Source organism: Chelonoidis abingdonii, chromosome 1, assembly GCF_003597395.2.
Source record: "Chelonoidis abingdonii isolate Lonesome George chromosome 1, CheloAbing_2.0, whole genome shotgun sequence".
Taxonomy (NCBI): domain Eukaryota; kingdom Metazoa; phylum Chordata; order Testudines; family Testudinidae; genus Chelonoidis; species Chelonoidis abingdonii.
In genome coordinates this window covers 172,799,544-172,823,536 of record NC_133769.1, presented here as the reverse complement: position 1 = coordinate 172,823,536, position 23,993 = coordinate 172,799,544, and the positions used below count along the sequence as shown (strand labels likewise).

Genomic DNA, 23,993 nt, shown 5'->3' with positions numbered 1-23,993 from the left:
ACCTGAATGTGGTGTGATTTTTTGTTTAAGTGGTCATTTATCACTAAATCCAGTTTGTCAGAGTGGCAAGATAGACTGGAGAAGTCTAAGGAGACTGTCTGTGATTCCATGGTGAGACTGCTATAGTGATCCAGATGTTCACATTTGTTAATGGCTTGGTGAAATCTAAATATAGAACACATCAAGTTTGGAGGGTCTACCCTGTTTTCTGACAGTATGCCCTGAAGTAAGCACTCTCAGTCACGAGCTACTCCAGACAGCGTACCAGCTGTAGGGGTGAATGCTGGGGGGCTCTGATGTGTCCTGCCCTCCTCCCCCCGCTTCCCCACACACACTTTTAGGAAGCTTTCACCACTCCTGACTCCAAGCAGTTTGACACCATTGCCCTGAACTTTGACATTGGTTAGTGTGTGAGATAAAAGAGTACAGATGACAAAACCTAACGGTCTCATCACCTTTCTGAAAACCAAAACATTAACATTCTGAAGTCATTCACAGTCTGGCTGGCTCAGGGAAGTTGTATTGGCCTTTCACAGTTTCACTTACAGAAAAAGTGTAACAAGCATGTTGCCACTAATAGTGGTCTGGTAGCCTGTATGAACTGAGCCTGTGATCTCAGTAAAGTTTCCAGTGGATGGGTGTCCAGAATACAAAATCCACCTCCCTTGTTCACCCTCTTGCTGGGCAGGAAAAGGGATTTAAAGGGCTACAAAACTAAGCTTTCCATCTGTACATGGTGTTCCCTCCAGGTCAGAGTTGAATCACTTGAGCAGAGTGGGAGAAGCTGTCACTGCCCATATAATTCCTGTACTCTATATTAATTATTATTAATTATTATTATTATTCCAATAGTATCCAGTGGACCCAATCAGAGCATAAGAACCATTGTGCTAGGTACAATACAAACACACAAAAATATTTGTCTGTCCCTCCAAAAAAGAACCCAGATCCTTCATTCACCAACTCTCTCCAGCTATAAAAATTCACAGTACTCAAAGTTTTAAATAAGTTATAAACTGGACAATCATTAAAATACAAATATTACGTGCAATTGAAAGCCATGGGACAGCTGAGATAAAGCACCATGCAATGGAGCTGGAGTAGTGTCAGCAGAACCAGGCTAGCGGTTGTTAGAGCAGTACAAGGCTATCAGTTTTCACACATGAAAAGAGTTTCTTGATGTCTCCTAATTTGTTCACAGGATAAATTTTGAAATTCCTGAAAGGAAATGGGAAATTCTGCCCAATAACAAGCTGCATATTTTCACACTTTTGCATCTAAGTTTAATATTTATCATTTTCCAAATGCCTTTTAATTAGCAAGACCACTCATTTCTTCACGTAAGACAATTAAGTTCTTGATTATCATTTGTACAAAAAACAAAATTTAGTGAGGACTTAAACTAAAAAGTAAAAATCACAAAAACACCTCATGAAAAGTTTGCAGAACCAAAGAATTCTCATTTAAATATATACATACCGGTAGAGTATCTTACTTTTGATTGGCATCAAAGAGTCATAAATGGTCAGTGAGTCAGTGATGCAGTTATCTGCTTCAATGTGAATAGATGCTATTGAGAGACGAATTAGATGGCCCACTAATGCATTCAGTTTGAAATAACAAATCATCCTCCCAGAGGTAGCAGTGATGTCCAGTGGAAAGTGCTGATGCAGACGATCTGCATATAGATCGTATATGCAATTTGTTCCTGTAGAAATATCACATTTTCAACGTTAATATTGACTCACTGCACCTGATCAGGAAGAGTGAAACTAGGTGAGCAAAAGTAACAACTGTATTCATAAAGGTTCTTGTGAACAGAATATGCCAATATATCCCACGGGCTTTTACCGCCTCATTTATTCACAAGTCTATGATTAAAGACAGTTATAGTGACAAGAAAATTGAGAGAGAATAAAAGCATGGTGCATGCCAGTATGAATAAATATTTGAAGGAGCATTTGCACTGGAAGTACTGTCATTTTGAAAAGCTGCTATTTGCACAATATATTTGACATATACAAGGATTCACGGGTCAACAGAAAGAAGAGGTAAATTCTAATTGTTCATTATGAAAAGTTTGCCCAGTCACATGGCAGAAATCCAGGTGATTTCTGGTCTCCACTATGCACCATTGATTTCTAAGCTTCAGAGCATCCAAAGTGCACTGTTGTATTGCTGTCATTAAGGTTTCTGATCTGAAGTGTCCATCTGGTTAGTTATTGCTCTTCTGCTTGTTAAAAGAAACAAGCTAACAATTCTTCTGCTGGCAAGTCTACGATGCAAATTATTAGGGTTTAGTGCAACATTCCCAGGAAAGCCCCAAACCACATACAACTGGTCTGGTTTCAGTTTATGACAAAAATCGAAATTTGAACAAAGTTCATTGGAAAGTACCACTGAAGTTTGCAAACCTTAAATTAAGTTAATATGAGCCAATTTGTGTTACTGTCAAGTCCTTGGTTTCCGTTCAAAAAAGCTTTGGGATTTTCAATTTATTCATACCTGAAACTCTTAGCACAATTCTTTGTAAGGAAAGAGGGGGAAGGTGTGAATGCAAGAGAATTGGACCCACACAAGGTAATTACCTCAATCTTTACAAATTAAAAGCATGTATTTGTAAATGCATCTGTGGGTGAACTCAAAAGCAGCTGTATTACTATGTTGCAACTGATAGAAATATTTAATTTGCTTTCTTAACATGATGAGTAGCAGCAAGCTCCTAACAAAGTTGCCAACAAGTCTTCTTTGCAAAAGTGTAAATTATTAGAGCTAAGAGACTAATCAGTGGTGAGTCAATGCAGGAAAAAGCAGATATTTCTGAGGCTTTCAAATGTACGTGAATATTCTTGAAATATTTGTTCACATCAATGATTGAATGGCATAAATAAGTGTCACATACCTTCAACATAAACTCAATTTCTCTCGCATAGTTGAACTCTTTCCCCCCAGAATTAGTGCAGTTATTAGTCACCAAAAATCAATTTTTGATTCAGAACAGGTCTTCATTCCACCCCCTCTCCCCATTGCAAGATCAGCTTTACCGACAACTAATTTTTATTAATTTAATTTGACTACAGTAATTTTGTGGGTTATTTTAGTAATTGTGAAAGTAAATCATTTCGATAACTAACTGAAGTCAGACATGAAACAAGATAACTCCAGTGCAAGTTTTCCTAGACCGCTCTGGCAAATTAATCTCAATGTTCACCTGCAGCCCCATGGTATTCCAGTATCAAGCTTCTTTTAAATACCACTTACCAACTGCTCTCACATACACAGTGAGTGTATCATGTGGACAAAGGAAGACTAGAACGTGATGTCATCTTTTTCATTCATGGGGTTTAGGAGAGAGAATCTCAAACATCTGTTTGTATCAAATGGTCCTCTTTTTCCTCCTCCCCTCCCCCTTTCTCCATCTAGAGGAGCCGCATACAGGACTAAATTAAGATCTGGTCTTCATGTTATTGCCACTACCATGGAGTTGGAACACACATCTTATACTATTTCAGTTCCATAAATGGCTCCTTTAAATACTTTAAAAAGCCTATAGAAAGAACCACTGTAGACCCCGTGCCAACTGCTGCTATAGCCTAGAATGAATCCAAGAAACAATCAAGTACAGGAACATTTTAACAAATAAGATCTGAGTTTCAAGCAACTCTGATTTATGGCAAGAGTCTGAAACCAAGTGGGGATCTGCCTGGTATCAACCCATAAGGTCAGGAAAAATAAGCAGTTTTGAGCAACTTTTGCTTTAAGTTATGGGATTCATTCAGACACTAAACTCATTATGTAATTTCAGAGGGAACAAAGTGGAGGAAGATAAAACACCCCCAAAACCTAAACCTCTGGAGTGTCACAGAGATGTAGTTACAATCATATATCGATACTGGTTTGTGATAGCTATCAAAATACTACCAAACAAACAATATTTTCAGAGACAGATTCTGAGCTTGGGGACAAGCAGGACTCCCCATTGACTGCAATGGCAGCTCCACACATACATGCCATAGCTGAATTTTACCTTGTAGAACAAAACTGAGCAAATGCACACCTCATACAAGTGAAAAAGAGTGAATATTGAAACAAAACAAAAAACAAAAAAACAGAATTACCTGTTCCAGTTGTTGATGAATAATCTGATCGTAGCCCAGCTGCACTGGAAAAGAAACTAAAGTGAACTTGCTCATATTTTACATGGAATTCAAAAATCCAGCATTTAAATCTAGTCAAATCCATATTAAAAAAAAAACTTTGTAACGGATACATTTTACATATTTCAGCTATCAGTTTCATAATACTCTGCTGAGAGTGTCTGACCCCTGAACAGTCTGAGCAGAGGGAAAAAAAAGCAGTGAGAATTCTGTGGAATAAATTCATAAAAGCTTAGTAATTCCAGCTCTCTCACACTTTTAAGGGAGATTCAACACTGAGAAAATCCCATCCATCCTATAACCTGCCCAATTGCTGATCATCAGAAACCCTATCTGCATCTCAGCACACTCTGCAGGTATGTAGCCTATCTGGCCACTATGGAAGCAGAACATAGAGTTTTGTATTAGATCTTAGGGACCACACCGCTCAGCTAGCGCATGTTGTAATCTGATTTGGGGCATCGTGATCAGCAAATGCACTGAATGATGCATCACTTGCGTCCTCGTCCTCACCAAAATCTTAAGGCCCCTAACTGCATGAGCTGCTGAACATTCAACTGCTGCTGAAGGCAATAGGAATTGAATGTGCACAGCACCCTCAAGATTAGGCCTTTAATACAGGATAGGACCTTTCTGGTCGTCAGTCATGTACGATTTTTTTCAGTAAGCCACAGAGCAACCAGGGAGGAGTGCATGGTGAGGATAAGACTCTTCTAGGTTAGAAGTCTCTCACCACCTCCCACAATCAGGGCAGGAGCCGTGCACAGTTCCCTTTCTAGGCAGACATAGATGAGAAAGGTCCTCATCTACAATAGCATGGTCCTTTGCCTTTGTTCTTTAAAAAAACAAAAAAACAAAAACCACAACACTTAGATTAAAGGCAAACAGATTGAACTCATGTTAGTGTGAGGACTGGGATTTGTGTGACACAAAATCAGAAAGTTCGGTGTTATGGTGCCAACAACATTAAACTGAATTCAAACCTTCTCAAACTTTAGGAGCCTTTGGATTCAGTGCCTCAGTTCAACTTCCACCTGAAATGGGAACTCGATGTAGCTTTTGGCTTTTATCATAAATTAATAGTGAGGCTGGGGATAGGAGAGCTGGTAGTTTTATAACAGTTGCTATTTTAATATATAAAGTAATTCATTAAGGATGCAGACGTACAAATACTGACCACTCAATACGATGGAGTCCATGTCGACTGCAAGCCCTTGAAGGCTCCCCACTGAGGTCCGGTTGATGATACTTGTCTGAATAGAGTCCTTTAAAATAGCAGCCACACAGTCCTCACAGAACACTTGGCCTTTAGCCTGTGGTACCACAAATACGATCCAGAAATGAATAAGAAGGCCTCCATTGTTGTTGTTACTGAAATTAAATGTACATATATAGAGTCTGTCATATTGCAGCGTTCCTCTGATTGGACATTTATATGGGCTTCTGGATAGTGATTTAGAAGAGTACAATTCCCATTTTACATCTGGATACATTGTTTTGACACACTGGGCCTTCTCACTCTCTTCAGAGACACGATTTAAGATTATAAAAAATTAGAGTAACTTTCAGAGGCCCCCCACTTTCTATTGAGGCAAATAGAAATCTTTCCACCTGATTTGGAGTTGGCTTGGTTCCCTAAGGAATGAAGGAAAGACCATCTCTCCAACAACCACTTTGCAGTATCCTAAAACAGTTTCTACTACTATTTAATCCGATCTTTAGGTTTCATAAGAGCACTGAGCCTCTATCTATCTTCTGCCTGCTCCCCTGGCTAAAGCCTGGTCTACATTTTAAAGTTCTATTAGTATAACTATGTGACTGTGGTGTGGTTTTACCACCAATTTAGTTAAACTGATACAAGCCCAAGTATAGACAGAGTTATAGTGGTAGAAATGTACCTTACCTGTATAGTTAAACCCTGGTTTATATATTAAAATGTTTTGCTGACACAGCTGTGTCAGTTAAAAATAAATAAAAAAAAAAATAATACACTCTTATCACAGCTCAAACAGCTAAAGCTATTCCAGCAAAAGCCCTAGTGTAGATGGAGATATTCTGGCAAAAAGAGTCATTTTGTCAGCATAATTTTTTTTTTCTCTGGGAACTGGTATAATTCTATGTTGGTAAAACAACTCTTTTGCTGGAATAAGCTGAACCTGCACTAGAGAAAGTTTCCTTGTATAGCTATACTGGCAGACTCTTTTCTGTGTAGGCAAGGTCTCATTCTCCTTCCAGTACAGGAATAGTTACACCAATATAAAATATCTTTATATCAGTGTAACTGCATCTACACTAAGGGTATGTCTACACTACAAAATTATGTCAAACTAAGTTACATCAATGTACAACGACCACAGTAATTAAATGGCTTTTGCATGTCCAGACTACGCTCCTGGTGTCAGCAGGAGTGCTTTACCAATGCATGGGCATTGTGGGAAGGCTTCTGAAAGCCATCAAGTTGATGCAAGCCACTCAGTGTCTACACTGGAAAAACAGCAAAAAGAGTCCTGTGGCACCTTATAGACTAACAGACATATTGGAGTACGAGCTTTCGTGGGTGAATACCCACTTTGTCGTGTGTCTACACTGGCACTGCATTGACCTAACCAGGTCAGCCAAGCACTACACCTCTCACAGAGCTGGAGTTAAGTCGACGTAGCGGGGCATGACGTTTTAGTGCAGACACACTTACAGTTTTAGGTCAACGTAAGCTGCCTTGTGTTGGTTTAACTCTGTAGCACAGACGAGCTAAGGGATTGTTTTGCTTTAAACTACACCAATAGACAAACTATTAGTTTATTTTGTTCAACTGGTGCAAATCCCCAGGTGGACACCAGTTCAGTTTAACAGATGCTTATTTCAAGTTAGCTTAAACCAATTTCTAACAGTCAAACTAAACTAAAGTAAGCTTAGTTCAAATGGATATAAAACAGTGTATACACACCCTTTTGCATCAGTTAACTAAATCAGTAGGGTAAACTCACCTCTTTAGTTTCAAGTGGCAACCAAGATTTTAGTTCATGATTGTTTCATCTCCCTCCAAATTCCAAACCTTCAATCTTTGTCTACACAGAAATTTGCACTGGTGTAATTAAACCTGTTTAGACACCTTTATGTGCTTAATACTGGTTGTAATGCATTAGCTAACCCCTAGCCAGGTTTAAATCAATTTAAGTGTGACCACACATGAAGCAGTGCTGGTTTAACTAAGGGTCTGAGTTTAAACTGATTTAGTTTCATCAGTGCAACTGTGTACATGGACCAGGCAGAGCCAAAATAACTCTGAGTGAGAGTTTCACACAAAATTAAGTTTGTATGGTGAGCTACGCTCCCCAGGATTACAGGGTTCAAGCATCATCATTACACCTGACAAAAGACATGTACTCACACTATATTGAGTTTTACCTGACATCAGAAACAATGGACTGTTTATAAAATTTGGAGAAGGCAGAGGTTGTGTAAACCAAGTTCATCTGGAAGAGAAAATAATGTTACGTGGATGAAAAAGTTAGTGTTTCTACAAGTCAACCACAGCTTGTAACTTCCAGACAGATCTTAAGGAGAATGGGCACATGCTCAGCATTCTAAACATGTATTTAACTAAGTAGCCATGACTTAACTGCACCTTCCATGGACTTTAGGAGCATTAGGTTATTTTCTCATATAATAAATTTTTCATATAAAAATATCTTAACATGTTTCCTTTCTACTCTAGTGAAAAAAAGACAAATCCATTATTTAATGTTGTTTGGGCCAAATTCTACCCCTCAGATAAGTGTGGGCCTTCCATTGAACAAAGTGTGGTTTGGCTTAGAACAATGGTTCTCAGCCAGGAGGACACACATACTTCTAGATGAGTGAGTGCACCAACTCACCTAGGTATTTGCCTGGTTTTACAACAGGCTACCTAAAAAGCACTAGCGACGTCAGTACAAACTACAATTTTGTACAATGGACTTGTTTATATTGTACTTACGTTTCAATGTATAGTATATAGAGCAATATTTATATTCCAGTCAATTTATTTTATAATTATATGGTAAAAATGAGAAAGTAAGCTGTTTTTCAGAAACAGTGTGCTGTGACACGTGTATATTCTTATGTCTGATTTTGTAAGCAAGAAGATTAAGTGAGGTGAAACTTGAGGGTACACAAGACAAATCAGGCTCCTGAAAGGGGTACAGTAGCCTGCGAAGGTTAAGAACCACTGTCTTAGAATGTTCCAAAATAGAGTTAAAAGTTGGTTGTGCTACTGTATTGTTGGAAGAAGCATACTACACTTTGCCACTAGGTGGCATATGCCTCAAGTAGTTTTTAGCTGCTTGATTCCTGTAGACAGCATTTAATTCAGCATGGACGTGAGTGGCTAGACACTGTGGCCATTTCTTTTGGAGGAAGACGTAAGCTACAAAATCAAGGAGGGGCTGATATTTTGTTTGTGCCCAATTTGTAATGTTAAATGTAAGGAACTAAATAATAATGTCAGGAAACACTAATTAAAAACCTGTAAATCAAAAGGAATCGTGAATGTTCAGTACCTCTCCAGATTAGGCTTGAAGTGATTTATTAACAAGTAGGTCTTTTCATTTAGGAGGAGGAAGGTAACTTGACAAGTTTCCCCTGTTTCACTGCCTCTCTTATGAAAGCCATATATTGCAGTGACCTTTGAGCCAGAATGGAAGGTCAAAGGGGCATCATTTAAAAAAAATTATACAGAATACAGGGGTAAAAGAACTTCCCCTCCCCACTCAGTGTGTCATAGACTATTCCATTTTATTTTCTCTATGTTTACATGAATGATTCCCTTCTCAAGCAGATAAGATTCAGGTGAAAAAGCAGCAGTCACCACATGGCCTCTAAAATCACATTCTTTTCCTTTTAAAAAGTCCTATTTCTCCTGCTGTCATAAACAGATAGTAGGAGTTAATAGAACAGAAGTACTTTATATCTCTTTTGACTGTAAAGGGTTAACAAGTTCAGTAAGCCTGGCTGTCACCTGACCAGAGGACCAATCAGGAGACAGGATACTTTCAAATCTTGAGGGAGGGAAGTTTCTGTGTGTGCTGCTTAAATTTGGTTATTGTTCTCTCTGGGTTCGGAGAGTGACTGGATGTGCAACCAGCTTTCTCTCAATCTCTCTGATTCAGGTCTTATAAGTTAAAATAGCAAGTACGAAGAAAGGCGAGTTAGGCTTATGTTTGTTTCTTTATTTGAAATGTGCATTTGGCTGGAAGGAGTTCAAATTGATTTGCTTAAAGATTTAATTTGTACTTGTAACTTAACACTGGAATACCTCCCAGCTATACTGAAAAACCCTGTACCTAATCCATCTTAAATTTACAAAGATAATTTTTACTGTTTTCTCTCTTTAATTAAAAGCTTTTCTTGTTTAAGAACCTGATTGTTTTTTTTATTCTGGTGAGACCCCAGGGGACTGGCTCTGGATTCACCAGGGACTTGGTGGGGAGAAAGGAGGGAAGGGGGAGAGAAAGGTTAATTTTCTCTCTGTGTTAGGTTTACTCTCTCTCTCTCAGGGAGAGTCTGGGAGGGAGAAAGAGAAGGTGGGGGGCGGGAAGGTGAATTTTCCTCTCTGTTTTGTGATTCAAGGAGTTTGAATCACAGTGATCTTCCAGGGTAACCCAGGGAGGGGAAGTCTGGGAAAGGCAAAGGTGGGGGAAAGGGTTTACTTTCCTTGTGTTAAGATCCAGAGGGTCTGGGTCTTGGGGGTCCCTGGGCAAGGTTTTGGGGGGACCAGAGTGTACCAAGCACTGGAATTCCTGGTTGGTGGCAGCGCTACAGGTTCTAAGCTGGTAATTAAGCTTAGAGGAATTCATGCTGGTACCCCATCTTTTGGACGCTAAGGTTCAGAGTGGCGATTTATACCATGACACCTACCGTCCCCAAAATTAAATTCTGTGGAATAGTAAAGATCAGAATTGGGTGCGACAAGGGGATGAAGGCCACTTATGAGAGTGAGACACAAACAGAGCTCACATCTGGACTTAGAACCTCCAATCATCCAGCGGAGTTTGTAACATTTTTTTTTTCCAGGCATGTCTACACTCAAACACCTAGGGTGATCAGATGTCCCGATTTTATAGGGACAGTCCTGTTTTGTTGGGTCTTTTTCTTATACAGGCTCCTATTAACCCCACCCCCACCCCCCACTCCATCCCATTTTTTCACATTTGCTGTCTGGTCACCCTACAAATACCCACCAAAAACATGTGAAACAGAACAAGGAAGTTTAACTTACCCACTTGCAAGTATTTTGTGAGCCAGATCCTATAGTTACCCTCCTCCCCATCATGCTGCTACTTATTACATATGTGCAGTACATCCATATATACATGGAAATAAGTTGCCAGAGCATGTAACAGTTGCTGGGTTTTGCAGGAACAAGAATACTGGTGATGCACTGCAAATGGCTTCCAATGACTACTCTTTTCAGTTTTGCCAACTCTCAACATTTTATCATTAGTCTCTCGCTATATTTAGTTGACAATTCATAGCTCTTATATGAACGTGTAGTTGTTTCATTTTTTAAAGTTTCTGGTCCTCCTGGTTGCAGGAAAAACTGCAATATGTTAACAAAAAGACTGAAACATCAGAAAGCAAATAAAGACCTAGCAGATACTCTTCAAAAATCTCCTGATTCGTTGCAGCCTGATTCATGATTGCTGAATGCTTGTGGCTGAGAATACTGCCATCTCTGAACACTAGACTTCTCGCTCTCTAAATCTTCACTATTTTCCTAAAACAAATGCCTTCATGTCTCCATTTTCCTCTGAGTCACAAATTCTTGTGTTTGACCATTTTCCCTGAGTTCAGCAGTTCTACTGTACTATAGAATGCTCTGCTCTCCTGTCTGACTGGAACAAACCATTTTGGGAAGAATAATGCTTCTTCAAAACCGGCAAGCATTAGGAGGAAATTAAATGCATTCAAGAGCTCTAAGGACATTACTGATGCTGCAGGCCAGGAAACAGGCAACAGATATCAAGTCTTCACATTCAATATCTCAAGCTTAAATATTAAATGGCAGTTCATCTCTGAAAAGTGACCCTAAAAAGGGGTTTAATGGGGCTCCATGTTGGTTTCTTTTCAGTGTCTCCCATATCATTGCATCCATTAATGGATGCAGGACTGTGTGAAAGGTTTGTAAACTTAAATAGACCCATCCTGAGTTTAATTTGTAACAAACAAGACTCAAAAGCAACCAGGTTTTTCCTTCCTTCCACTGGCTGGTGAGACAAAGGCAGATAGGAGACTAAGGTAGTTCACCAACTCATATTCTACACAGAAGCACTCACTATGGGAGGAAATTGGCATGTCACCAATAGCACTGCTAGCCCTTCCTCTGACTGTGGGATCCCGCACCAGATATCTTGATCCTAGAGGCTTCCATCTAGGCCCTGGTTTTGACTTGCTGGGCATGTGGCCTGCACGTCTCCACTGACGAAAGCCAGGCAGAGGGAACCATCAGGTGTGGGAGGGGTCTGTCGGTGCCATCCCTCAGGAAGCAGGTAAGCCAGCTGCAGGAAGAGGTGTCTCGTCTTTGTAACATCCAGGAGCATGAGGACTACAGCAACAGGATGTGTGTGGAAACATCTGGGATGGAACATGATAGGTGACTACAGATGACAACAGTGACACTGGAGGAGGAGGAGGAGAAGAATTGGCTACTCTATAGGATAGAGACTGGCTGCTGGCCACTTCGGGCAGTGGACAGTGCTCCACCCAGGCCCCCTGTCCATCAAGGTAAAGAACTGGTAAGCTGTGCTGGCAAGGGGGAGAGGAACAGACCCCAGTGGTTGAGGAGAAGCCACTTGCCCCTAAGGCTGGGAGGCCCTTGGCCACTAAACCCAAAAGGATGAAATGTAGGGCTGCAGTTGGTCAGGGACTCTCTTCTGAGGGGAATGGAAACATTCATCTGCCAACCAGACACAGTGTCCCAGGATTTGTGTTGTTATCTGCAGAACTGTCTCTGGCTTTTTTGCCGCCCTAAGTAAAAAAAAAAAAAAGCCTGCGGGGCGGCCGGAACAGCAAAGGGCCGCTTGCCACGCTGCCTGCCAGAAGGGCTCCGTGACGAGGCCCTGCTGGGCTTGCTACAGACCTAGCACCGCTCCCAGCAGGACACTCCCCTCCTCCACACTGCCACCACCTACAGGATGGCTGGAGCAGTGAACCAAAAAGAAAAACCTCCAGGGGCGGCAGAAGCAAAAAAAAGGATTGGCCGGAATGCTGCCCTTAGAATCTGCAGCCCCAAGCACAAGCTTGCTTGGCTGGTGCCTGGAGCCAGCCCTGGTTATCTGCCTGGGGGCCATGTCAGAGATGTCACAGAGAAGTTATGAAACTCATCCATCCTTCTGATCATACATCATGCTAGTCCCATCCATGTGGGAACTACTGAGACTGCCAGGTATGACCCCAAGCAGATCAGAAGTGGTTACAGGGTTCTGGGAACAAGGGTGAAAGGCAGAGGTTGTGTTCTCGTCCATCCTTCCAGTTGAGGGTAAGGGCCCAGGCAGGGACAGGTACATCCTGGAGATGAATGCATGGCTGCACAGATGTTGTCAATGGGAAGGCTTTGGCTTCCTTGACCATGGGATGCTGTTCCCAGAAGGTGGTCTACTGGGAAGTGATGGTGTCCACTTGACCAAGAAGGGGAAGAACATCACTGCTCACCAACTCACCAACCTAAGGAGGAAATCTTTAAACTAGGTTCAAAAGAAGCAGGTTACAAAACCCCACAGGTAAGAATGTATATATTTTATATTATATAAATATAAATAAAAAGAGATATTAGCTACCTATATGCGAATACAATAAGTATGGAGAACAAAAAGGAAGAACTGGAAGTTAGTACACAAGCTAAATTAAGACTTAATTAGCATCAGACTTGGTGGGATAAGTTTCATTATTGGAATATTGGTAGAGAGGGGTATAGCTTGTTCAGGTAGGACAGGCACAGTAGAAAGAGAGGAGATGTTGCATTGCACGTTAATATATACACTAGTTCTGAAGTCCAGAAGAAGGTGAGAGGCAGACCAGTAGAGAGTCTCTGGATAAAGATGAAAAGGGGTAAAAAACAAAAAAGGGGTGATGCTTGTGACACTGGCAGACAGGGGCCAGCTCATGCCAAAGCCTCACTGAATACTGTCAAATGCATAGCTAGAAATCAGTCTGGCTCACCTATTTTAACAATACTAACACGCAGGTATTAGATTTATAAAATGTGTTTAGACCTGATGAAAAACTTGTGAGTTGCTGAATGCATTAATCTCACTTATAATAAATATTGCTTTGTAACATGAGATATAGACAAGTGTTTTGCTCTGTAACTACAAAAGGGTTTGTGATGAAATCCGAAACTCACACTGTCAGGAGAGAAGCATTACCAACTGTGAAATACTAGTTTACTGTGAGAGTTGTCATCTCCTGCCCAACATCAGAAGGCCCATAGACATCAGAAAAGCCATTGTGGAACATCAATGGACAAAATACATTGTAGTTTGCTCCCCCCATGAAGAGGAGATGTGCACAAACACCAACTTGAGCTGTGGGAAAAGGGGATAAAAGTCCCTGTCAAGAAGAAATTGTATTGTTATGCTTCTTGGAATTTGGAGAGAGCAATATTTCTAAGCATAAACAAGGGATCCCCAACCTGCATATGTCCTTTAGGACTAAAGAGTTTGCATATTACAGCAGCTTCTATGACTTTTTGGAACCTAAGACTATAACTCATTTGTGTGTGACTATTTACCTGCTTTAACTAGGAAAAAAAGAACTATATTTACAAGATTAATAAACCTTTAGTTAGTTTATCATAGGAATGTCTATCAGCAATGTCTTTGTGAGAGCTAGGGTGCACTTGACCTGGGTTAAGTGACTGGTCCCTTGGGACTCGGAGTAAGCTGAATATTGTTGTGATTTTTGGTACAAGGGCCCATCCCATCACAAAGGCAGACTTGCCTGAGTGGCAAGACAGACTGGGAGTGTGCAACGGGATTGTCTGTGACTCCATTTTAAGGCTGTTGCAATGCTTGAGGCATTCACACTTGATACTTGGCTACTGAAATCTAAGTATAGAACTTAGAGACAGTTTGGGTCTGGTTTGTAACAGTCTCTCCTGAGACTGATACTCATGTTTGTGAGCCACTCCAGACACGGTCACAATAAGGGTCTACTATAGACCACCAAATCAGGCAGGGGTGAGGATGTGGGCTTTCTAGAACAAACAACAGAAACCTTCAAAAACACAAGACCTGGCAATAATGGGGTGGGGGACTAAATACCCAGACATCTGTTAGAAAAAGTAATATGGGGGAAAGAGAGGAGAACACACAAAATTTAAATAAGTTCGTGGAATGTATGGGGACAGCTTGTTTCAGAAAGTAGAGGGAGTAACCATGGGAACTGCCATTTTAGACCTGATTTGGCAGAGATTCTGGAAGGCAATTTGGGTAAAAGTGATAACGAAATAATGATTTCATGAGTTCAAGGAAACAAAAGAATGAGAGCAGCAAAATAAGAACAATGCACATCAAAAATGCAGACAGACACAGAACTGGTAAATAAGTTTCTATGGGAACAAAATGTGAGGGGAAAAAGGAGTTCAGATGAGGTGGCAATTTCTCAAGGAGACACTATTACAGGCACAACTGCAAGCTATACTGATATGAAGAAAAGATCGGAAGAATAAGAACAGACCAATATGGCTCCATCAGAAGCTTTTTAACAATAGGAAAAATCAAAAAGGAATCCTACAAAAAGTGGAAACATGGATAAATTGCTAAGGAGCAATGCAAAAGAATAACTCGAGCGGATAGGGATAAAATCAGAAAGATTAAGGCACACAATGAATTAAACCTAGCAAGGGACATAAAAGGCAATAAGAAGGGTTTCTTTAAATACATTCGGAGCAACAGAGATGCAGGAAAGAGTAGATCCTCTACTTAGTGGGGAAGAAGAGCTAATAACTGATGACATCAAGAAGGCAAAGATGTTTAACGCTTATTTTGTCTCAGTTTTTTCCCCCTCCCCCTGCCCCCTCCCGCAAAAAAGGTAAATGTTGAACCAGATGCTAATATTAGTCGTATTGAGTAACAAAGAAGGAAGGAATTCAAGCCAAAACAGGGAAAGAACAGGTTAAAGTTAGATGCATTCAGTCAGCAGGGCCTGAAGAAATTCATCCTAGAGTACTTAAAGAACTATCTGAAGCAATCTTGGAACTGATGGCAATTATCTTTGAGAACTCTCAGAGGATGGGTGAGACGAGACCCTGGAGAACTGGAGATGGACAGACATAGTACCTATCTTTAAAAGGGGAACACAGAGGACTTGGAAATGTATAGACTAGTCAGCTTAACTTCAATACCCAGAGAGACACTGGAATGCAAATTATTAAACAATAATATGTAAGCAACTAAAGGATAATAAGATTTTAATGAATAGACATCATGGATTTGTCAAGAACAAATCATGCCAAACTAACCTAATTGCTTTCGTTGAGACGCTTACTGGCCTAGTGGATGGGTGAAGCAGTAGATATATTTTGATTTTAGTAAGGCTTTTGACACACAGTCTCACATCTCAAAAGCTACCAAAATATGGTCTAGATGAAACTACTATAAAAGGTGGGTGCACAACTGGTTGAAAGACTGTACTAAAAGAGTTGTTATCAGTGGTTTGGTATCAAACTGGGATGGCATCTGTAGTACTGTCCTACAGGGGTCAGTCCTGGGTCTGGTACTATTCATTAATTTCATTAAATGACTTGGATATCGGAGTGGAGAGTATGCTTATAAAACTCGCAGATGCCACCAAGCTGGGAAGGGTTGCAAGTACTTGAGAGCACAGAATAACTGATCTTCACAAATTGGAGACTTGGTCTGAATTCAACAAGATGAAATTTAATAAAAACCAAGGAAAGAAATCCAATGCACTACCACATGAGGAGAAATAACTGGCTAGTTAGCAGTACTGCTGAAGATGACCTGGGGGTAATGGTGATTACAAATTCAATGAGTCAACAATGTGATGCAATTGCAAAAAAGGCTAATATTTGTACTGTAAGGTGTATTAACAGGAATGTTGGATGTAAGACATGAGGGACAGGGTGTAATTATCCCGCTGTACTCAGCATTGGTGAGACCTCAGCTGGAATACTGTGTGCAATTCTGGGTGAAAAGATGTGGCCAAATTGCAGAGAGTAACGACAATGAGAACAACCAACAAAGCTAAAAGTTTTAAAAAACCTGACCTGTGAGGAAAGGTTAAAAAAACTGGGCTTGTTTCTGTTGTTTGAGAAAAAGAAGACTGCGGGGTGGGGGTGAGGGGTGGACATTTGATAACACTGTTCAAATATGTTAAAGGGCTGTTGTAAAGAAGAAGTGATCAATTGTTCTCCATGTCCACCGAAGGTAGGACACATAGTAATGGGCACAATCTTCAGCTTGGGAGATTTAGGTTAGATATTAGAAGAGAGTTAAGCACTGGAATAGGCTTCCAAGGGAGGTTGTGGAATCCTGGTCATCTGAGGTTTTTAAAAAAAACAGATTAGATAAACATCAGTCGGGAATGATCTAGATTTACTTGGTCCTGCCTCAGCGCAGCAGGTTGGACACAACGACTTCTGAAGATCCCTTCCAGCCCTACATTTCTAGGATTCCTCCAGGTGGAAAACCCTTTATACATCCAGTGTCACTGCCAAAACTGAAGCTTTTTCTAATATCGTTCATGGCTCTGAACTGTTTGCTAACACTGTAACATGATCTATGTTCTTACCACTTGCTGCACGTTCTGTGCCACTGAGAGGAATTCTCTTGACTCCTTCTGCCTATATTCCGGGAGAAATTCTATGTTGGCTACACGAAATAATCCAACGAAATACAAGGCATCTTTGTTTTCTGCTTCAACTGCAAAACAGATAGAAGAAGGTTAATTTTTTTTTAAATCCCTTTTTGATAGCAACTCAGCTAGGGAAGTATGTAACCCACACACTTTCTGGGTGTGGTGTTCTGTCCCATTTAGACCACTTAAAGAGAAATAAAATGAGTCTGCGTACAGCCTTAGCTAACAGACAGTTGGCTTTTAGGTCATGCGGTAGAGGCTCATGTACTAAGCTTCAAAGGTCCCCGGTGTGATCCTGCATACTGACGACTGGGGTCTGTAAGTGTTACATGAGCATTCAAGTTAGCATGTTAGCCATCGTGAGGAGAACATGCTTTGCATCTCTGTAAAGTGGCTGATGCTTGGAGCTGCAATGAGTTATTCTAGCAGCACTCATGTTCCACATTCAACTGAAGCAAAAGTCACTGTGATGCAGGATCCAAGTGTACGTCTACACTGCAATTAGACACCTGCAGTGGGCTGACCCATACCAGCTGACTTGGGCTTGCACTAAGAGGCATTTTGTTGTGGTGTAGATGTTCCCGCTTGGGTTGCAGCCTTTCACCTTGAAGGGTCCTACAGCCTGAGCCTGAACATCTATACACAATTAAATGCTCCTTAGTTCAAACCCTGCAAGCCCAAGTCAGCTGGCATAGGCCAGTCACGGGTGTCTAATTGCAGTGCAGACATACAATCAGGGACAAATGAAAGCATCCTAAAAGACTGTCTTGAAACTATTCATGTTCAATGCAGGAAGAGACACCTCAGATCAACTGAGGCCCTAAAAGCAGGTTTACTGAGTGTCGTCAGTAACATACTGATGTGTGAAATATGCATAAGCTTTCAGTAACTCACCAATGAAGAGCCACAGTAAGGTCCAAGTTATAACACCTATCACAAACAGAACCAGCGTAAAAAGAATTATTGTATTTTGAAAATTCCATATTGTTCTCTTTACTTTCCTCTTAGATTTGGATTTGCCACAGTTTTTCCTTGCAAGTATCTTCTTTGCCAACTTCTCTTCTGCATTTACTATTTGGACTGAAATATTTGATACCTAAAACAAAACAAACAAATAAATAAAATCAATGTACAGTGAGTCACGGGGAACATTTCAAGCAGCGCTTTAGCTAACCTGTACCCAGAAGAGAGAGGATTTTTCTTTACACATTTTCCCCCTAAGTTACTGTACAAATCCAATGTATTATTAAGGCAGTACTATATCTAGGAACCTCCCTTCACTCCTCCGCATGGTGTGGGGTTCAGTTGTGCTAAGCATATACAAACACAAAAAGATGGTTCCAAACAATTTACTGTCTAAATTGTATGTATGCAACCCACACTGCATTTGTGCATGACCAGCTCCCGCGTGGGGGGAAGTATCGTTTTGGCAGGAATTGAAAAGTAAAGAGACAGCAGCTACTTCAGCTTAGGTTAGTAGTAATAAGAAAAAGCATCACGGAACGACGTTGCCTCTCACAGTGCAATGGTAGATGGAGCTGTGAGAAAGCAAGTTTTGCTTTGAGAATTCTTTGCTGACCAATTCCATTTTGGGGGGAGCTTAGCAAATATGTATCAGAAAATCCTTTGCAATCCCTCTGACTATTGGTTACGTCCTTTTTTGTGTATTTCAGCAGATGAGCTATAGAATGCAAAAAGCAGCAGCAGAAGACAGAGTGGAAGCTCAGCTAGGAGGCATTAGCGCAAATTGGAGCACAGAAGGAAGTTTGAGTACAAAACTAATTTTTCCCTTACAGAAACTGCCTTTCATCAGAAAAACCATTTTGGGAAGAAATATTAAGTATTTTGCTTGTTGCAAACCCAGCCAAATTCACACTGATTCTATCAACAACAGAGGTTTGTTTTTCTGTGCAGCTCTGGTTAAGAGCAGCATGTACATCCGTAGCTTAACCACCAGCCTAAGCCAGACTTAGTTGGCTTTTTAGTTACAAAAGCAACTGTATGTTAACTTCCCTAATACGTTATTCCCCTTAATAGAAGGGCTCTTGACATCATTACAGAAGGAACAGATATAATACAATACAAATCAACAACAGATAGGATGGGCAGTTCTCAGATGTCTCCAGACTTAGACCATCCTTAACTTTGTTTACTACGGATGTAGCAAAATAGGAAGGTATAAAAATGCCTGTATTTAACCCTTAAACATCTAGCATTGAACCAGTCTATTATGTCAGTTTCTAAATAATTAACAAAATCAATTTTCTATACCCTTATGGAAAACTACTATAGACTTAACAGGCATCATCTCTTTTTTTTAAGCTATCCTATTGAATAAAGTAATAGAGAAAGCTTAAAAAATAGAAAAAAGGATATTGTTGTCCATTTGACAGCTGCAGTCAAAAGTTTTCAAGTAAGTTTTTCAAGTGACTAGTAAATTTGGGTGTCCAATATGACAGCTTAAGGATCCAATCTTCAGAAAACACTCAGGACACACCATATTAAAAAGAGAGAGAGAGAGAGAGAGAGAGAGAATCAGGCTCTTTTAAGATCTCATATAGGGCACCCAAAAAATCATAAATTGCACTTACAGGTCAAGATTAGGCTTCTGTAGAAGCCTAGTCATCTTGTTACTATTAATTTCTTTAGGGCTTAATCATAAAGATGGGCATGTTTAAAAGAATTTTAGTGCAGGCAGGAGATGCACGTACTCCCTGAAACTATAGGAATACATGATGGCTACCTAATATTTGCATTGTTAATGAGTGCATGTGTAAATTCATACTTCAGACTTGTTGATCAGTCTGTTAGCTGCCATCATTTTATCTGGAAAAAAAATTAACTTAATGTATCAAGTCTTCTGTGCATGGCAAGCTTTTGTGCATAATGCCAGAACACTGAGTTGATAACAGCAGCACTAATGGCTAAGCTGTATATTTACACAATATGATTTACTGAGAAGAGTTATTTAGTTTAAGCCAAAACATTTCATAGTAATAGAAGCACTAAGAGTTTAAAACATTGTGGATTAGGTTTTCTATTTTATTCAAACCATGACACTTTCTCCTGCTTCTGGTCAAGTTTTGCACTATATAATGCAGTTCAGCTAATAAAGCAATTTAAGTATCACAATACACTGAATTATTTAATGACTCCTCATTCTTTCTACTACATGTAATCTCCAGTGCAGTGATAGTCTTAGTTATACATGTGAAAGGTAGCTATACTTGATAAACACTGGATTTCTTTCCTGGAAATAGATTTCTTAACAGAAACCTGCTCCTTGTCATAAAACCAGTCTAACCCTTACATACTGCCATATAGACATTTCAATTTTGTCAGTAAATGCTCATTGCAATGCATCAGAAGACAGGAAAATAGATTGACTTGTTAATTCAAAGCGATAAAACAAAATTAACAATAAAAATTTAGAGGTTGTCAATTTATGAATAGGTTTAACCCTCGGTGCACAGATCTGGTACAATAGTGGAGGGCACTTAAATCACCTACTTACACATAAGTCATCTTCAGGTTTGGCGGACATGTGACTGTTTTGTTCATCCATTCTGGAGATTTACTTGTCTAGTTCACTCCAGGTTTAAAAGAGACGCTGCACCTATTCCTAGGCCATGTTCCCAGCTCTGTTCTAAGGAGAACTGGTACCAGTGTCCAGGACAACTTACGGAGAAAAGCATCGATTTACATTCATGAATTTCCAATTGTAATTTCATCTGCCTTGTTGCTCTGTTGTGAGCATTAAAAGGACACTATCAAGTAACTTTAGTCTCCAAATGTTTGGAGGTTTATCTACAAGAGCTATCTATGTTTCTAAATGGTGAATTATTTCAATGCCTCCTGTGAGTAAGGTATAGTGTCCAATGATGTTATAAATGTACTAAAACAAACTCACTACTTGTGATAACATTTAGAGATTCCTTAAATCTTCTTCAAAGATAAATCTCTATTAATGTTTTCCATGAAAAAGTAAAATTTGGTAGAAGCTATTTGCAAACCCTAGTCAAATTGCCAAAAAAGTTGAAATCATTCATTTCAGTCCTTTTTAATACAGCTGCTCACTTGAAAAAATTAGAAGGGGTTGTTTTGTTTTGTTTTTTTATATAAAGAAAACAAAAAATACAGGGGGCGGGGCGGGGGGAAAGGAATGACACAAACCTGAAATGAAAAACTGATAAAATGTTGTTACAGCAAGAAAGAGAGAAAAAGTAGTAATTTTGGTTTGAAGCAAACTGATTTCTTTGCCCCGATTCTTCAATTCAGCCTCCCCAAAATACACACAAAAAAAGGGGCAATTATTCACTTAGCTCTATTAAAAAGACAAGTACCCCAGCACTGGATGGGTAAGGAAGAACTAAGAATTTGACAGACTTTCTAGCAACAGTCTTCCAGAAAAGAGTTCCATAGAAAGTGAGAGTGGCTCAGACTAACAATCTATCTAATCCAGTATACTGTTTCAGGCAGTAACCAGTACTAGATGATTCTGAAGAAAGTGTACAATGTACCTAAAAGTAAGATTCTTCCCACATCTGTCCTATAGGGTTTGGCTTATACCCTGAAGCAGAAATATTGTGTTTCCTTTCTGTTAGTTTTCAGCTTAACGTAACCATAGCTGTTTTCACCCATGTAAATTGAAAACGTAAACTCTTGGCCTCAACTATGCCTAGGTAACCTAGAAAAAAAAAAAAAAAAAAAAAAAAAAAAAAACTTATGACTTATTACTACAAACAACAGGAAGGATAAAGATAAAACCCTATTAAGACTGTTTTCAGAGGTGAAAGTAAACCGGTCCAGTCCGGTGCACCGGTAAGAAAGTAGCAACCATACCAGCTGGACCGCTGATGTGGGGGGAGGGGCAAAAGTGGCAGCTGCCCTGGGGCTGCAGCAGTGACTTAAAGGGCCCGGGGCTCCTGGCTGCAGCTGGCATCACTGCTTCTGCGGCCAGAGCCCCAGACCCTTTAACCACACCAAAGCCCCAGGCAGCACAGGCTGGGCAGCGCTGAAAGGCAAGCTGTGGGATTTTGGCCCCAGTCCCACCTCTTCCACCTTGCCCAGGGCCCCGGCTGCTCTGCATACTGGTAAGTCATTTAAGTTACTTTCATCCCTGGCTCTTCTAGATATTTTAGGCCCTCTAGGGATGAAGCCATCTCTTACAGTGTGTCTGTACAATTCCTAGCCTGGTGAACTCCTGATCTGCACCTCCAGAATATAAACTATATATTGAAGAGTGAGTCCCACAACTGATACATTGACAATGTTTTCAGTATTTTGGACACACTTCTTCCTGTATGTATTTCACAAGCTTCAAGAATTGGGACAAAAGAACCACTTGTTTTCTTTGTGAGGCAAAAACTAAAGTTGCAAGCGAAACAAAATGAGGCCAAGTCAAGAGATGTACTAATATTGGGTTTTTTCTGACTTCCAATCTCCCCTACCTTCTGGAAATATTATGAAGTATTCTAATTAAATTCTACACCTTGCATGAAAACTATACAGCTTATTTTCAATTTTACTGTTAAATCCAGCAATTGTATAGTAGCCTCAAAATAATAGAATATCGTTCTCTTCCACTTAAGCTCTTAGTTAACTTGTCACTTTTATTACTTAGTAAGGTGCTTGACTTCTCCCCAAAAAAACCTTTGATGAAACAAAATATATTCTGATAGACACCACCATCTTGGCAATTGGCATCCGGAATGAAAAGCTATCGATCCCCTGTCAAAAAGATACAGACACTACGCCAATAGTCGACAGAAAGCACAGTCTGAAATAAAGCAGCCGACTTGCACTGCAGTTTCCCTGCGTGCTAATAGAGCAATTTAGCTCTGTTGCACTGACTTAAAACACAGTTTGGTTATTTGTATACCATTATTTTCAGTTAATGCAGGAAGAGTAAGCGAGCACATCTCTCAACAAAGTGCCCATTCATCTCTTTGTGACATTCCAAGGACAGAGTTAATCAGTTAATATTTATGCATCACTTGCCTCTTATTGCACCCACCAGCTGATTTTATGCTTGATTTCTCTGTTACTCATATGAAGTTACATAATTTTCAATTGACTAGGTGCAGCAAAGCAACCAATAACTTGAGTGAAAATGATTGGACATAAATAAAGCAAAATTCTGTCCTGTACAGCAGTGGTTCTCAAAGCTGGTCCGCCGCTTGTTCAGGGAAAGCCCCTGGTGGGTCGGGCCGGTTTGTTTACCTGCTGTGTCCACAGGTTCGCCTGATCACGGCTCCCACTGGCTGCGGTTCGCCACTCCAGGCCAATGGGGGCTGCAGGAAGCGGCAGCCAGCATATCCCTCAGCCCATGCCACTTCCCGCAGCCCCCATTGGCCTGGAGCAGCGAACTGCTGCCAGTGGGAGCCGCGATCGGGCGAACCTGCAGACACAGCAGGTAAACAAACTGGCCTGACCGGCTTTGAGAAACACTACTATACAGGGTTTGAGAGTTCAAGTGAACCCTTGTGTAGTCACAACATTACACCCTTTTGTGATAGGGTGTCTTCCCCACACTGGCAGAAAAGGGGTTAAAAGCAGCCCTAGGGAGGCTACCCAGGAGGCAGTCAATCACAGAAGGGCTTGGAGCAGCCAATCAGGGCCAGGCTGGCCCATATAAGAAGGGCTGCAGAACAGATCAGCTCTGGAGCTTGAAAGGAAGGGAGACTGGCTGCCTTGCAGGCAGAGGACAGCAAGCACCGTGGACCAAGCAGTGCTGCAGGCAAAGACCCAGAAAGCTAAAGGCAGCTCCTGACAGGCCACTGGGATCTGCAGACTGAGGCCCTGATACAAGGGCAAAGAGGGTGCTGGAGCCACTGAAGGAAGCGGCTAGACCATAGGCTGCAATTTACCACTGAAGGAAGTGTCTAGACAGTAGACTGCAGGTTCCCCTGAAAGGGGGAGAACAGAGTGTGACGCAGCCAGAGGGCAATGTCACTGAAGAGGACGCCTTGGGAGTGACAT

General features: G+C 40.6%; 1 protein-coding gene across 1 annotated transcript in view; it reads right to left on the bottom strand.

Annotated features, from left to right (window-relative positions):
- TMPRSS7 (transmembrane serine protease 7) overlaps nt 1–23,993 on the bottom strand; it is a 64,449-nt gene that overhangs the window by 30,820 nt on the left and 9,636 nt on the right. Inside the window, exons 3-8 of the mRNA XM_075073564.1 lie at nt 17,907–18,108; nt 16,947–17,077; nt 7,563–7,630; nt 5,335–5,528; nt 4,119–4,157; nt 1,480–1,708 (exon numbers count right to left, since the gene is read on the bottom strand). Coding sequence (XP_074929665.1) covers nt 1,480–1,708; nt 4,119–4,157; nt 5,335–5,528; nt 7,563–7,630; nt 16,947–17,077; nt 17,907–18,108 — 863 coding nt within the window. The remainder of the gene's footprint in view (nt 1–1,479; nt 1,709–4,118; nt 4,158–5,334; nt 5,529–7,562; nt 7,631–16,946; nt 17,078–17,906; nt 18,109–23,993) is intronic.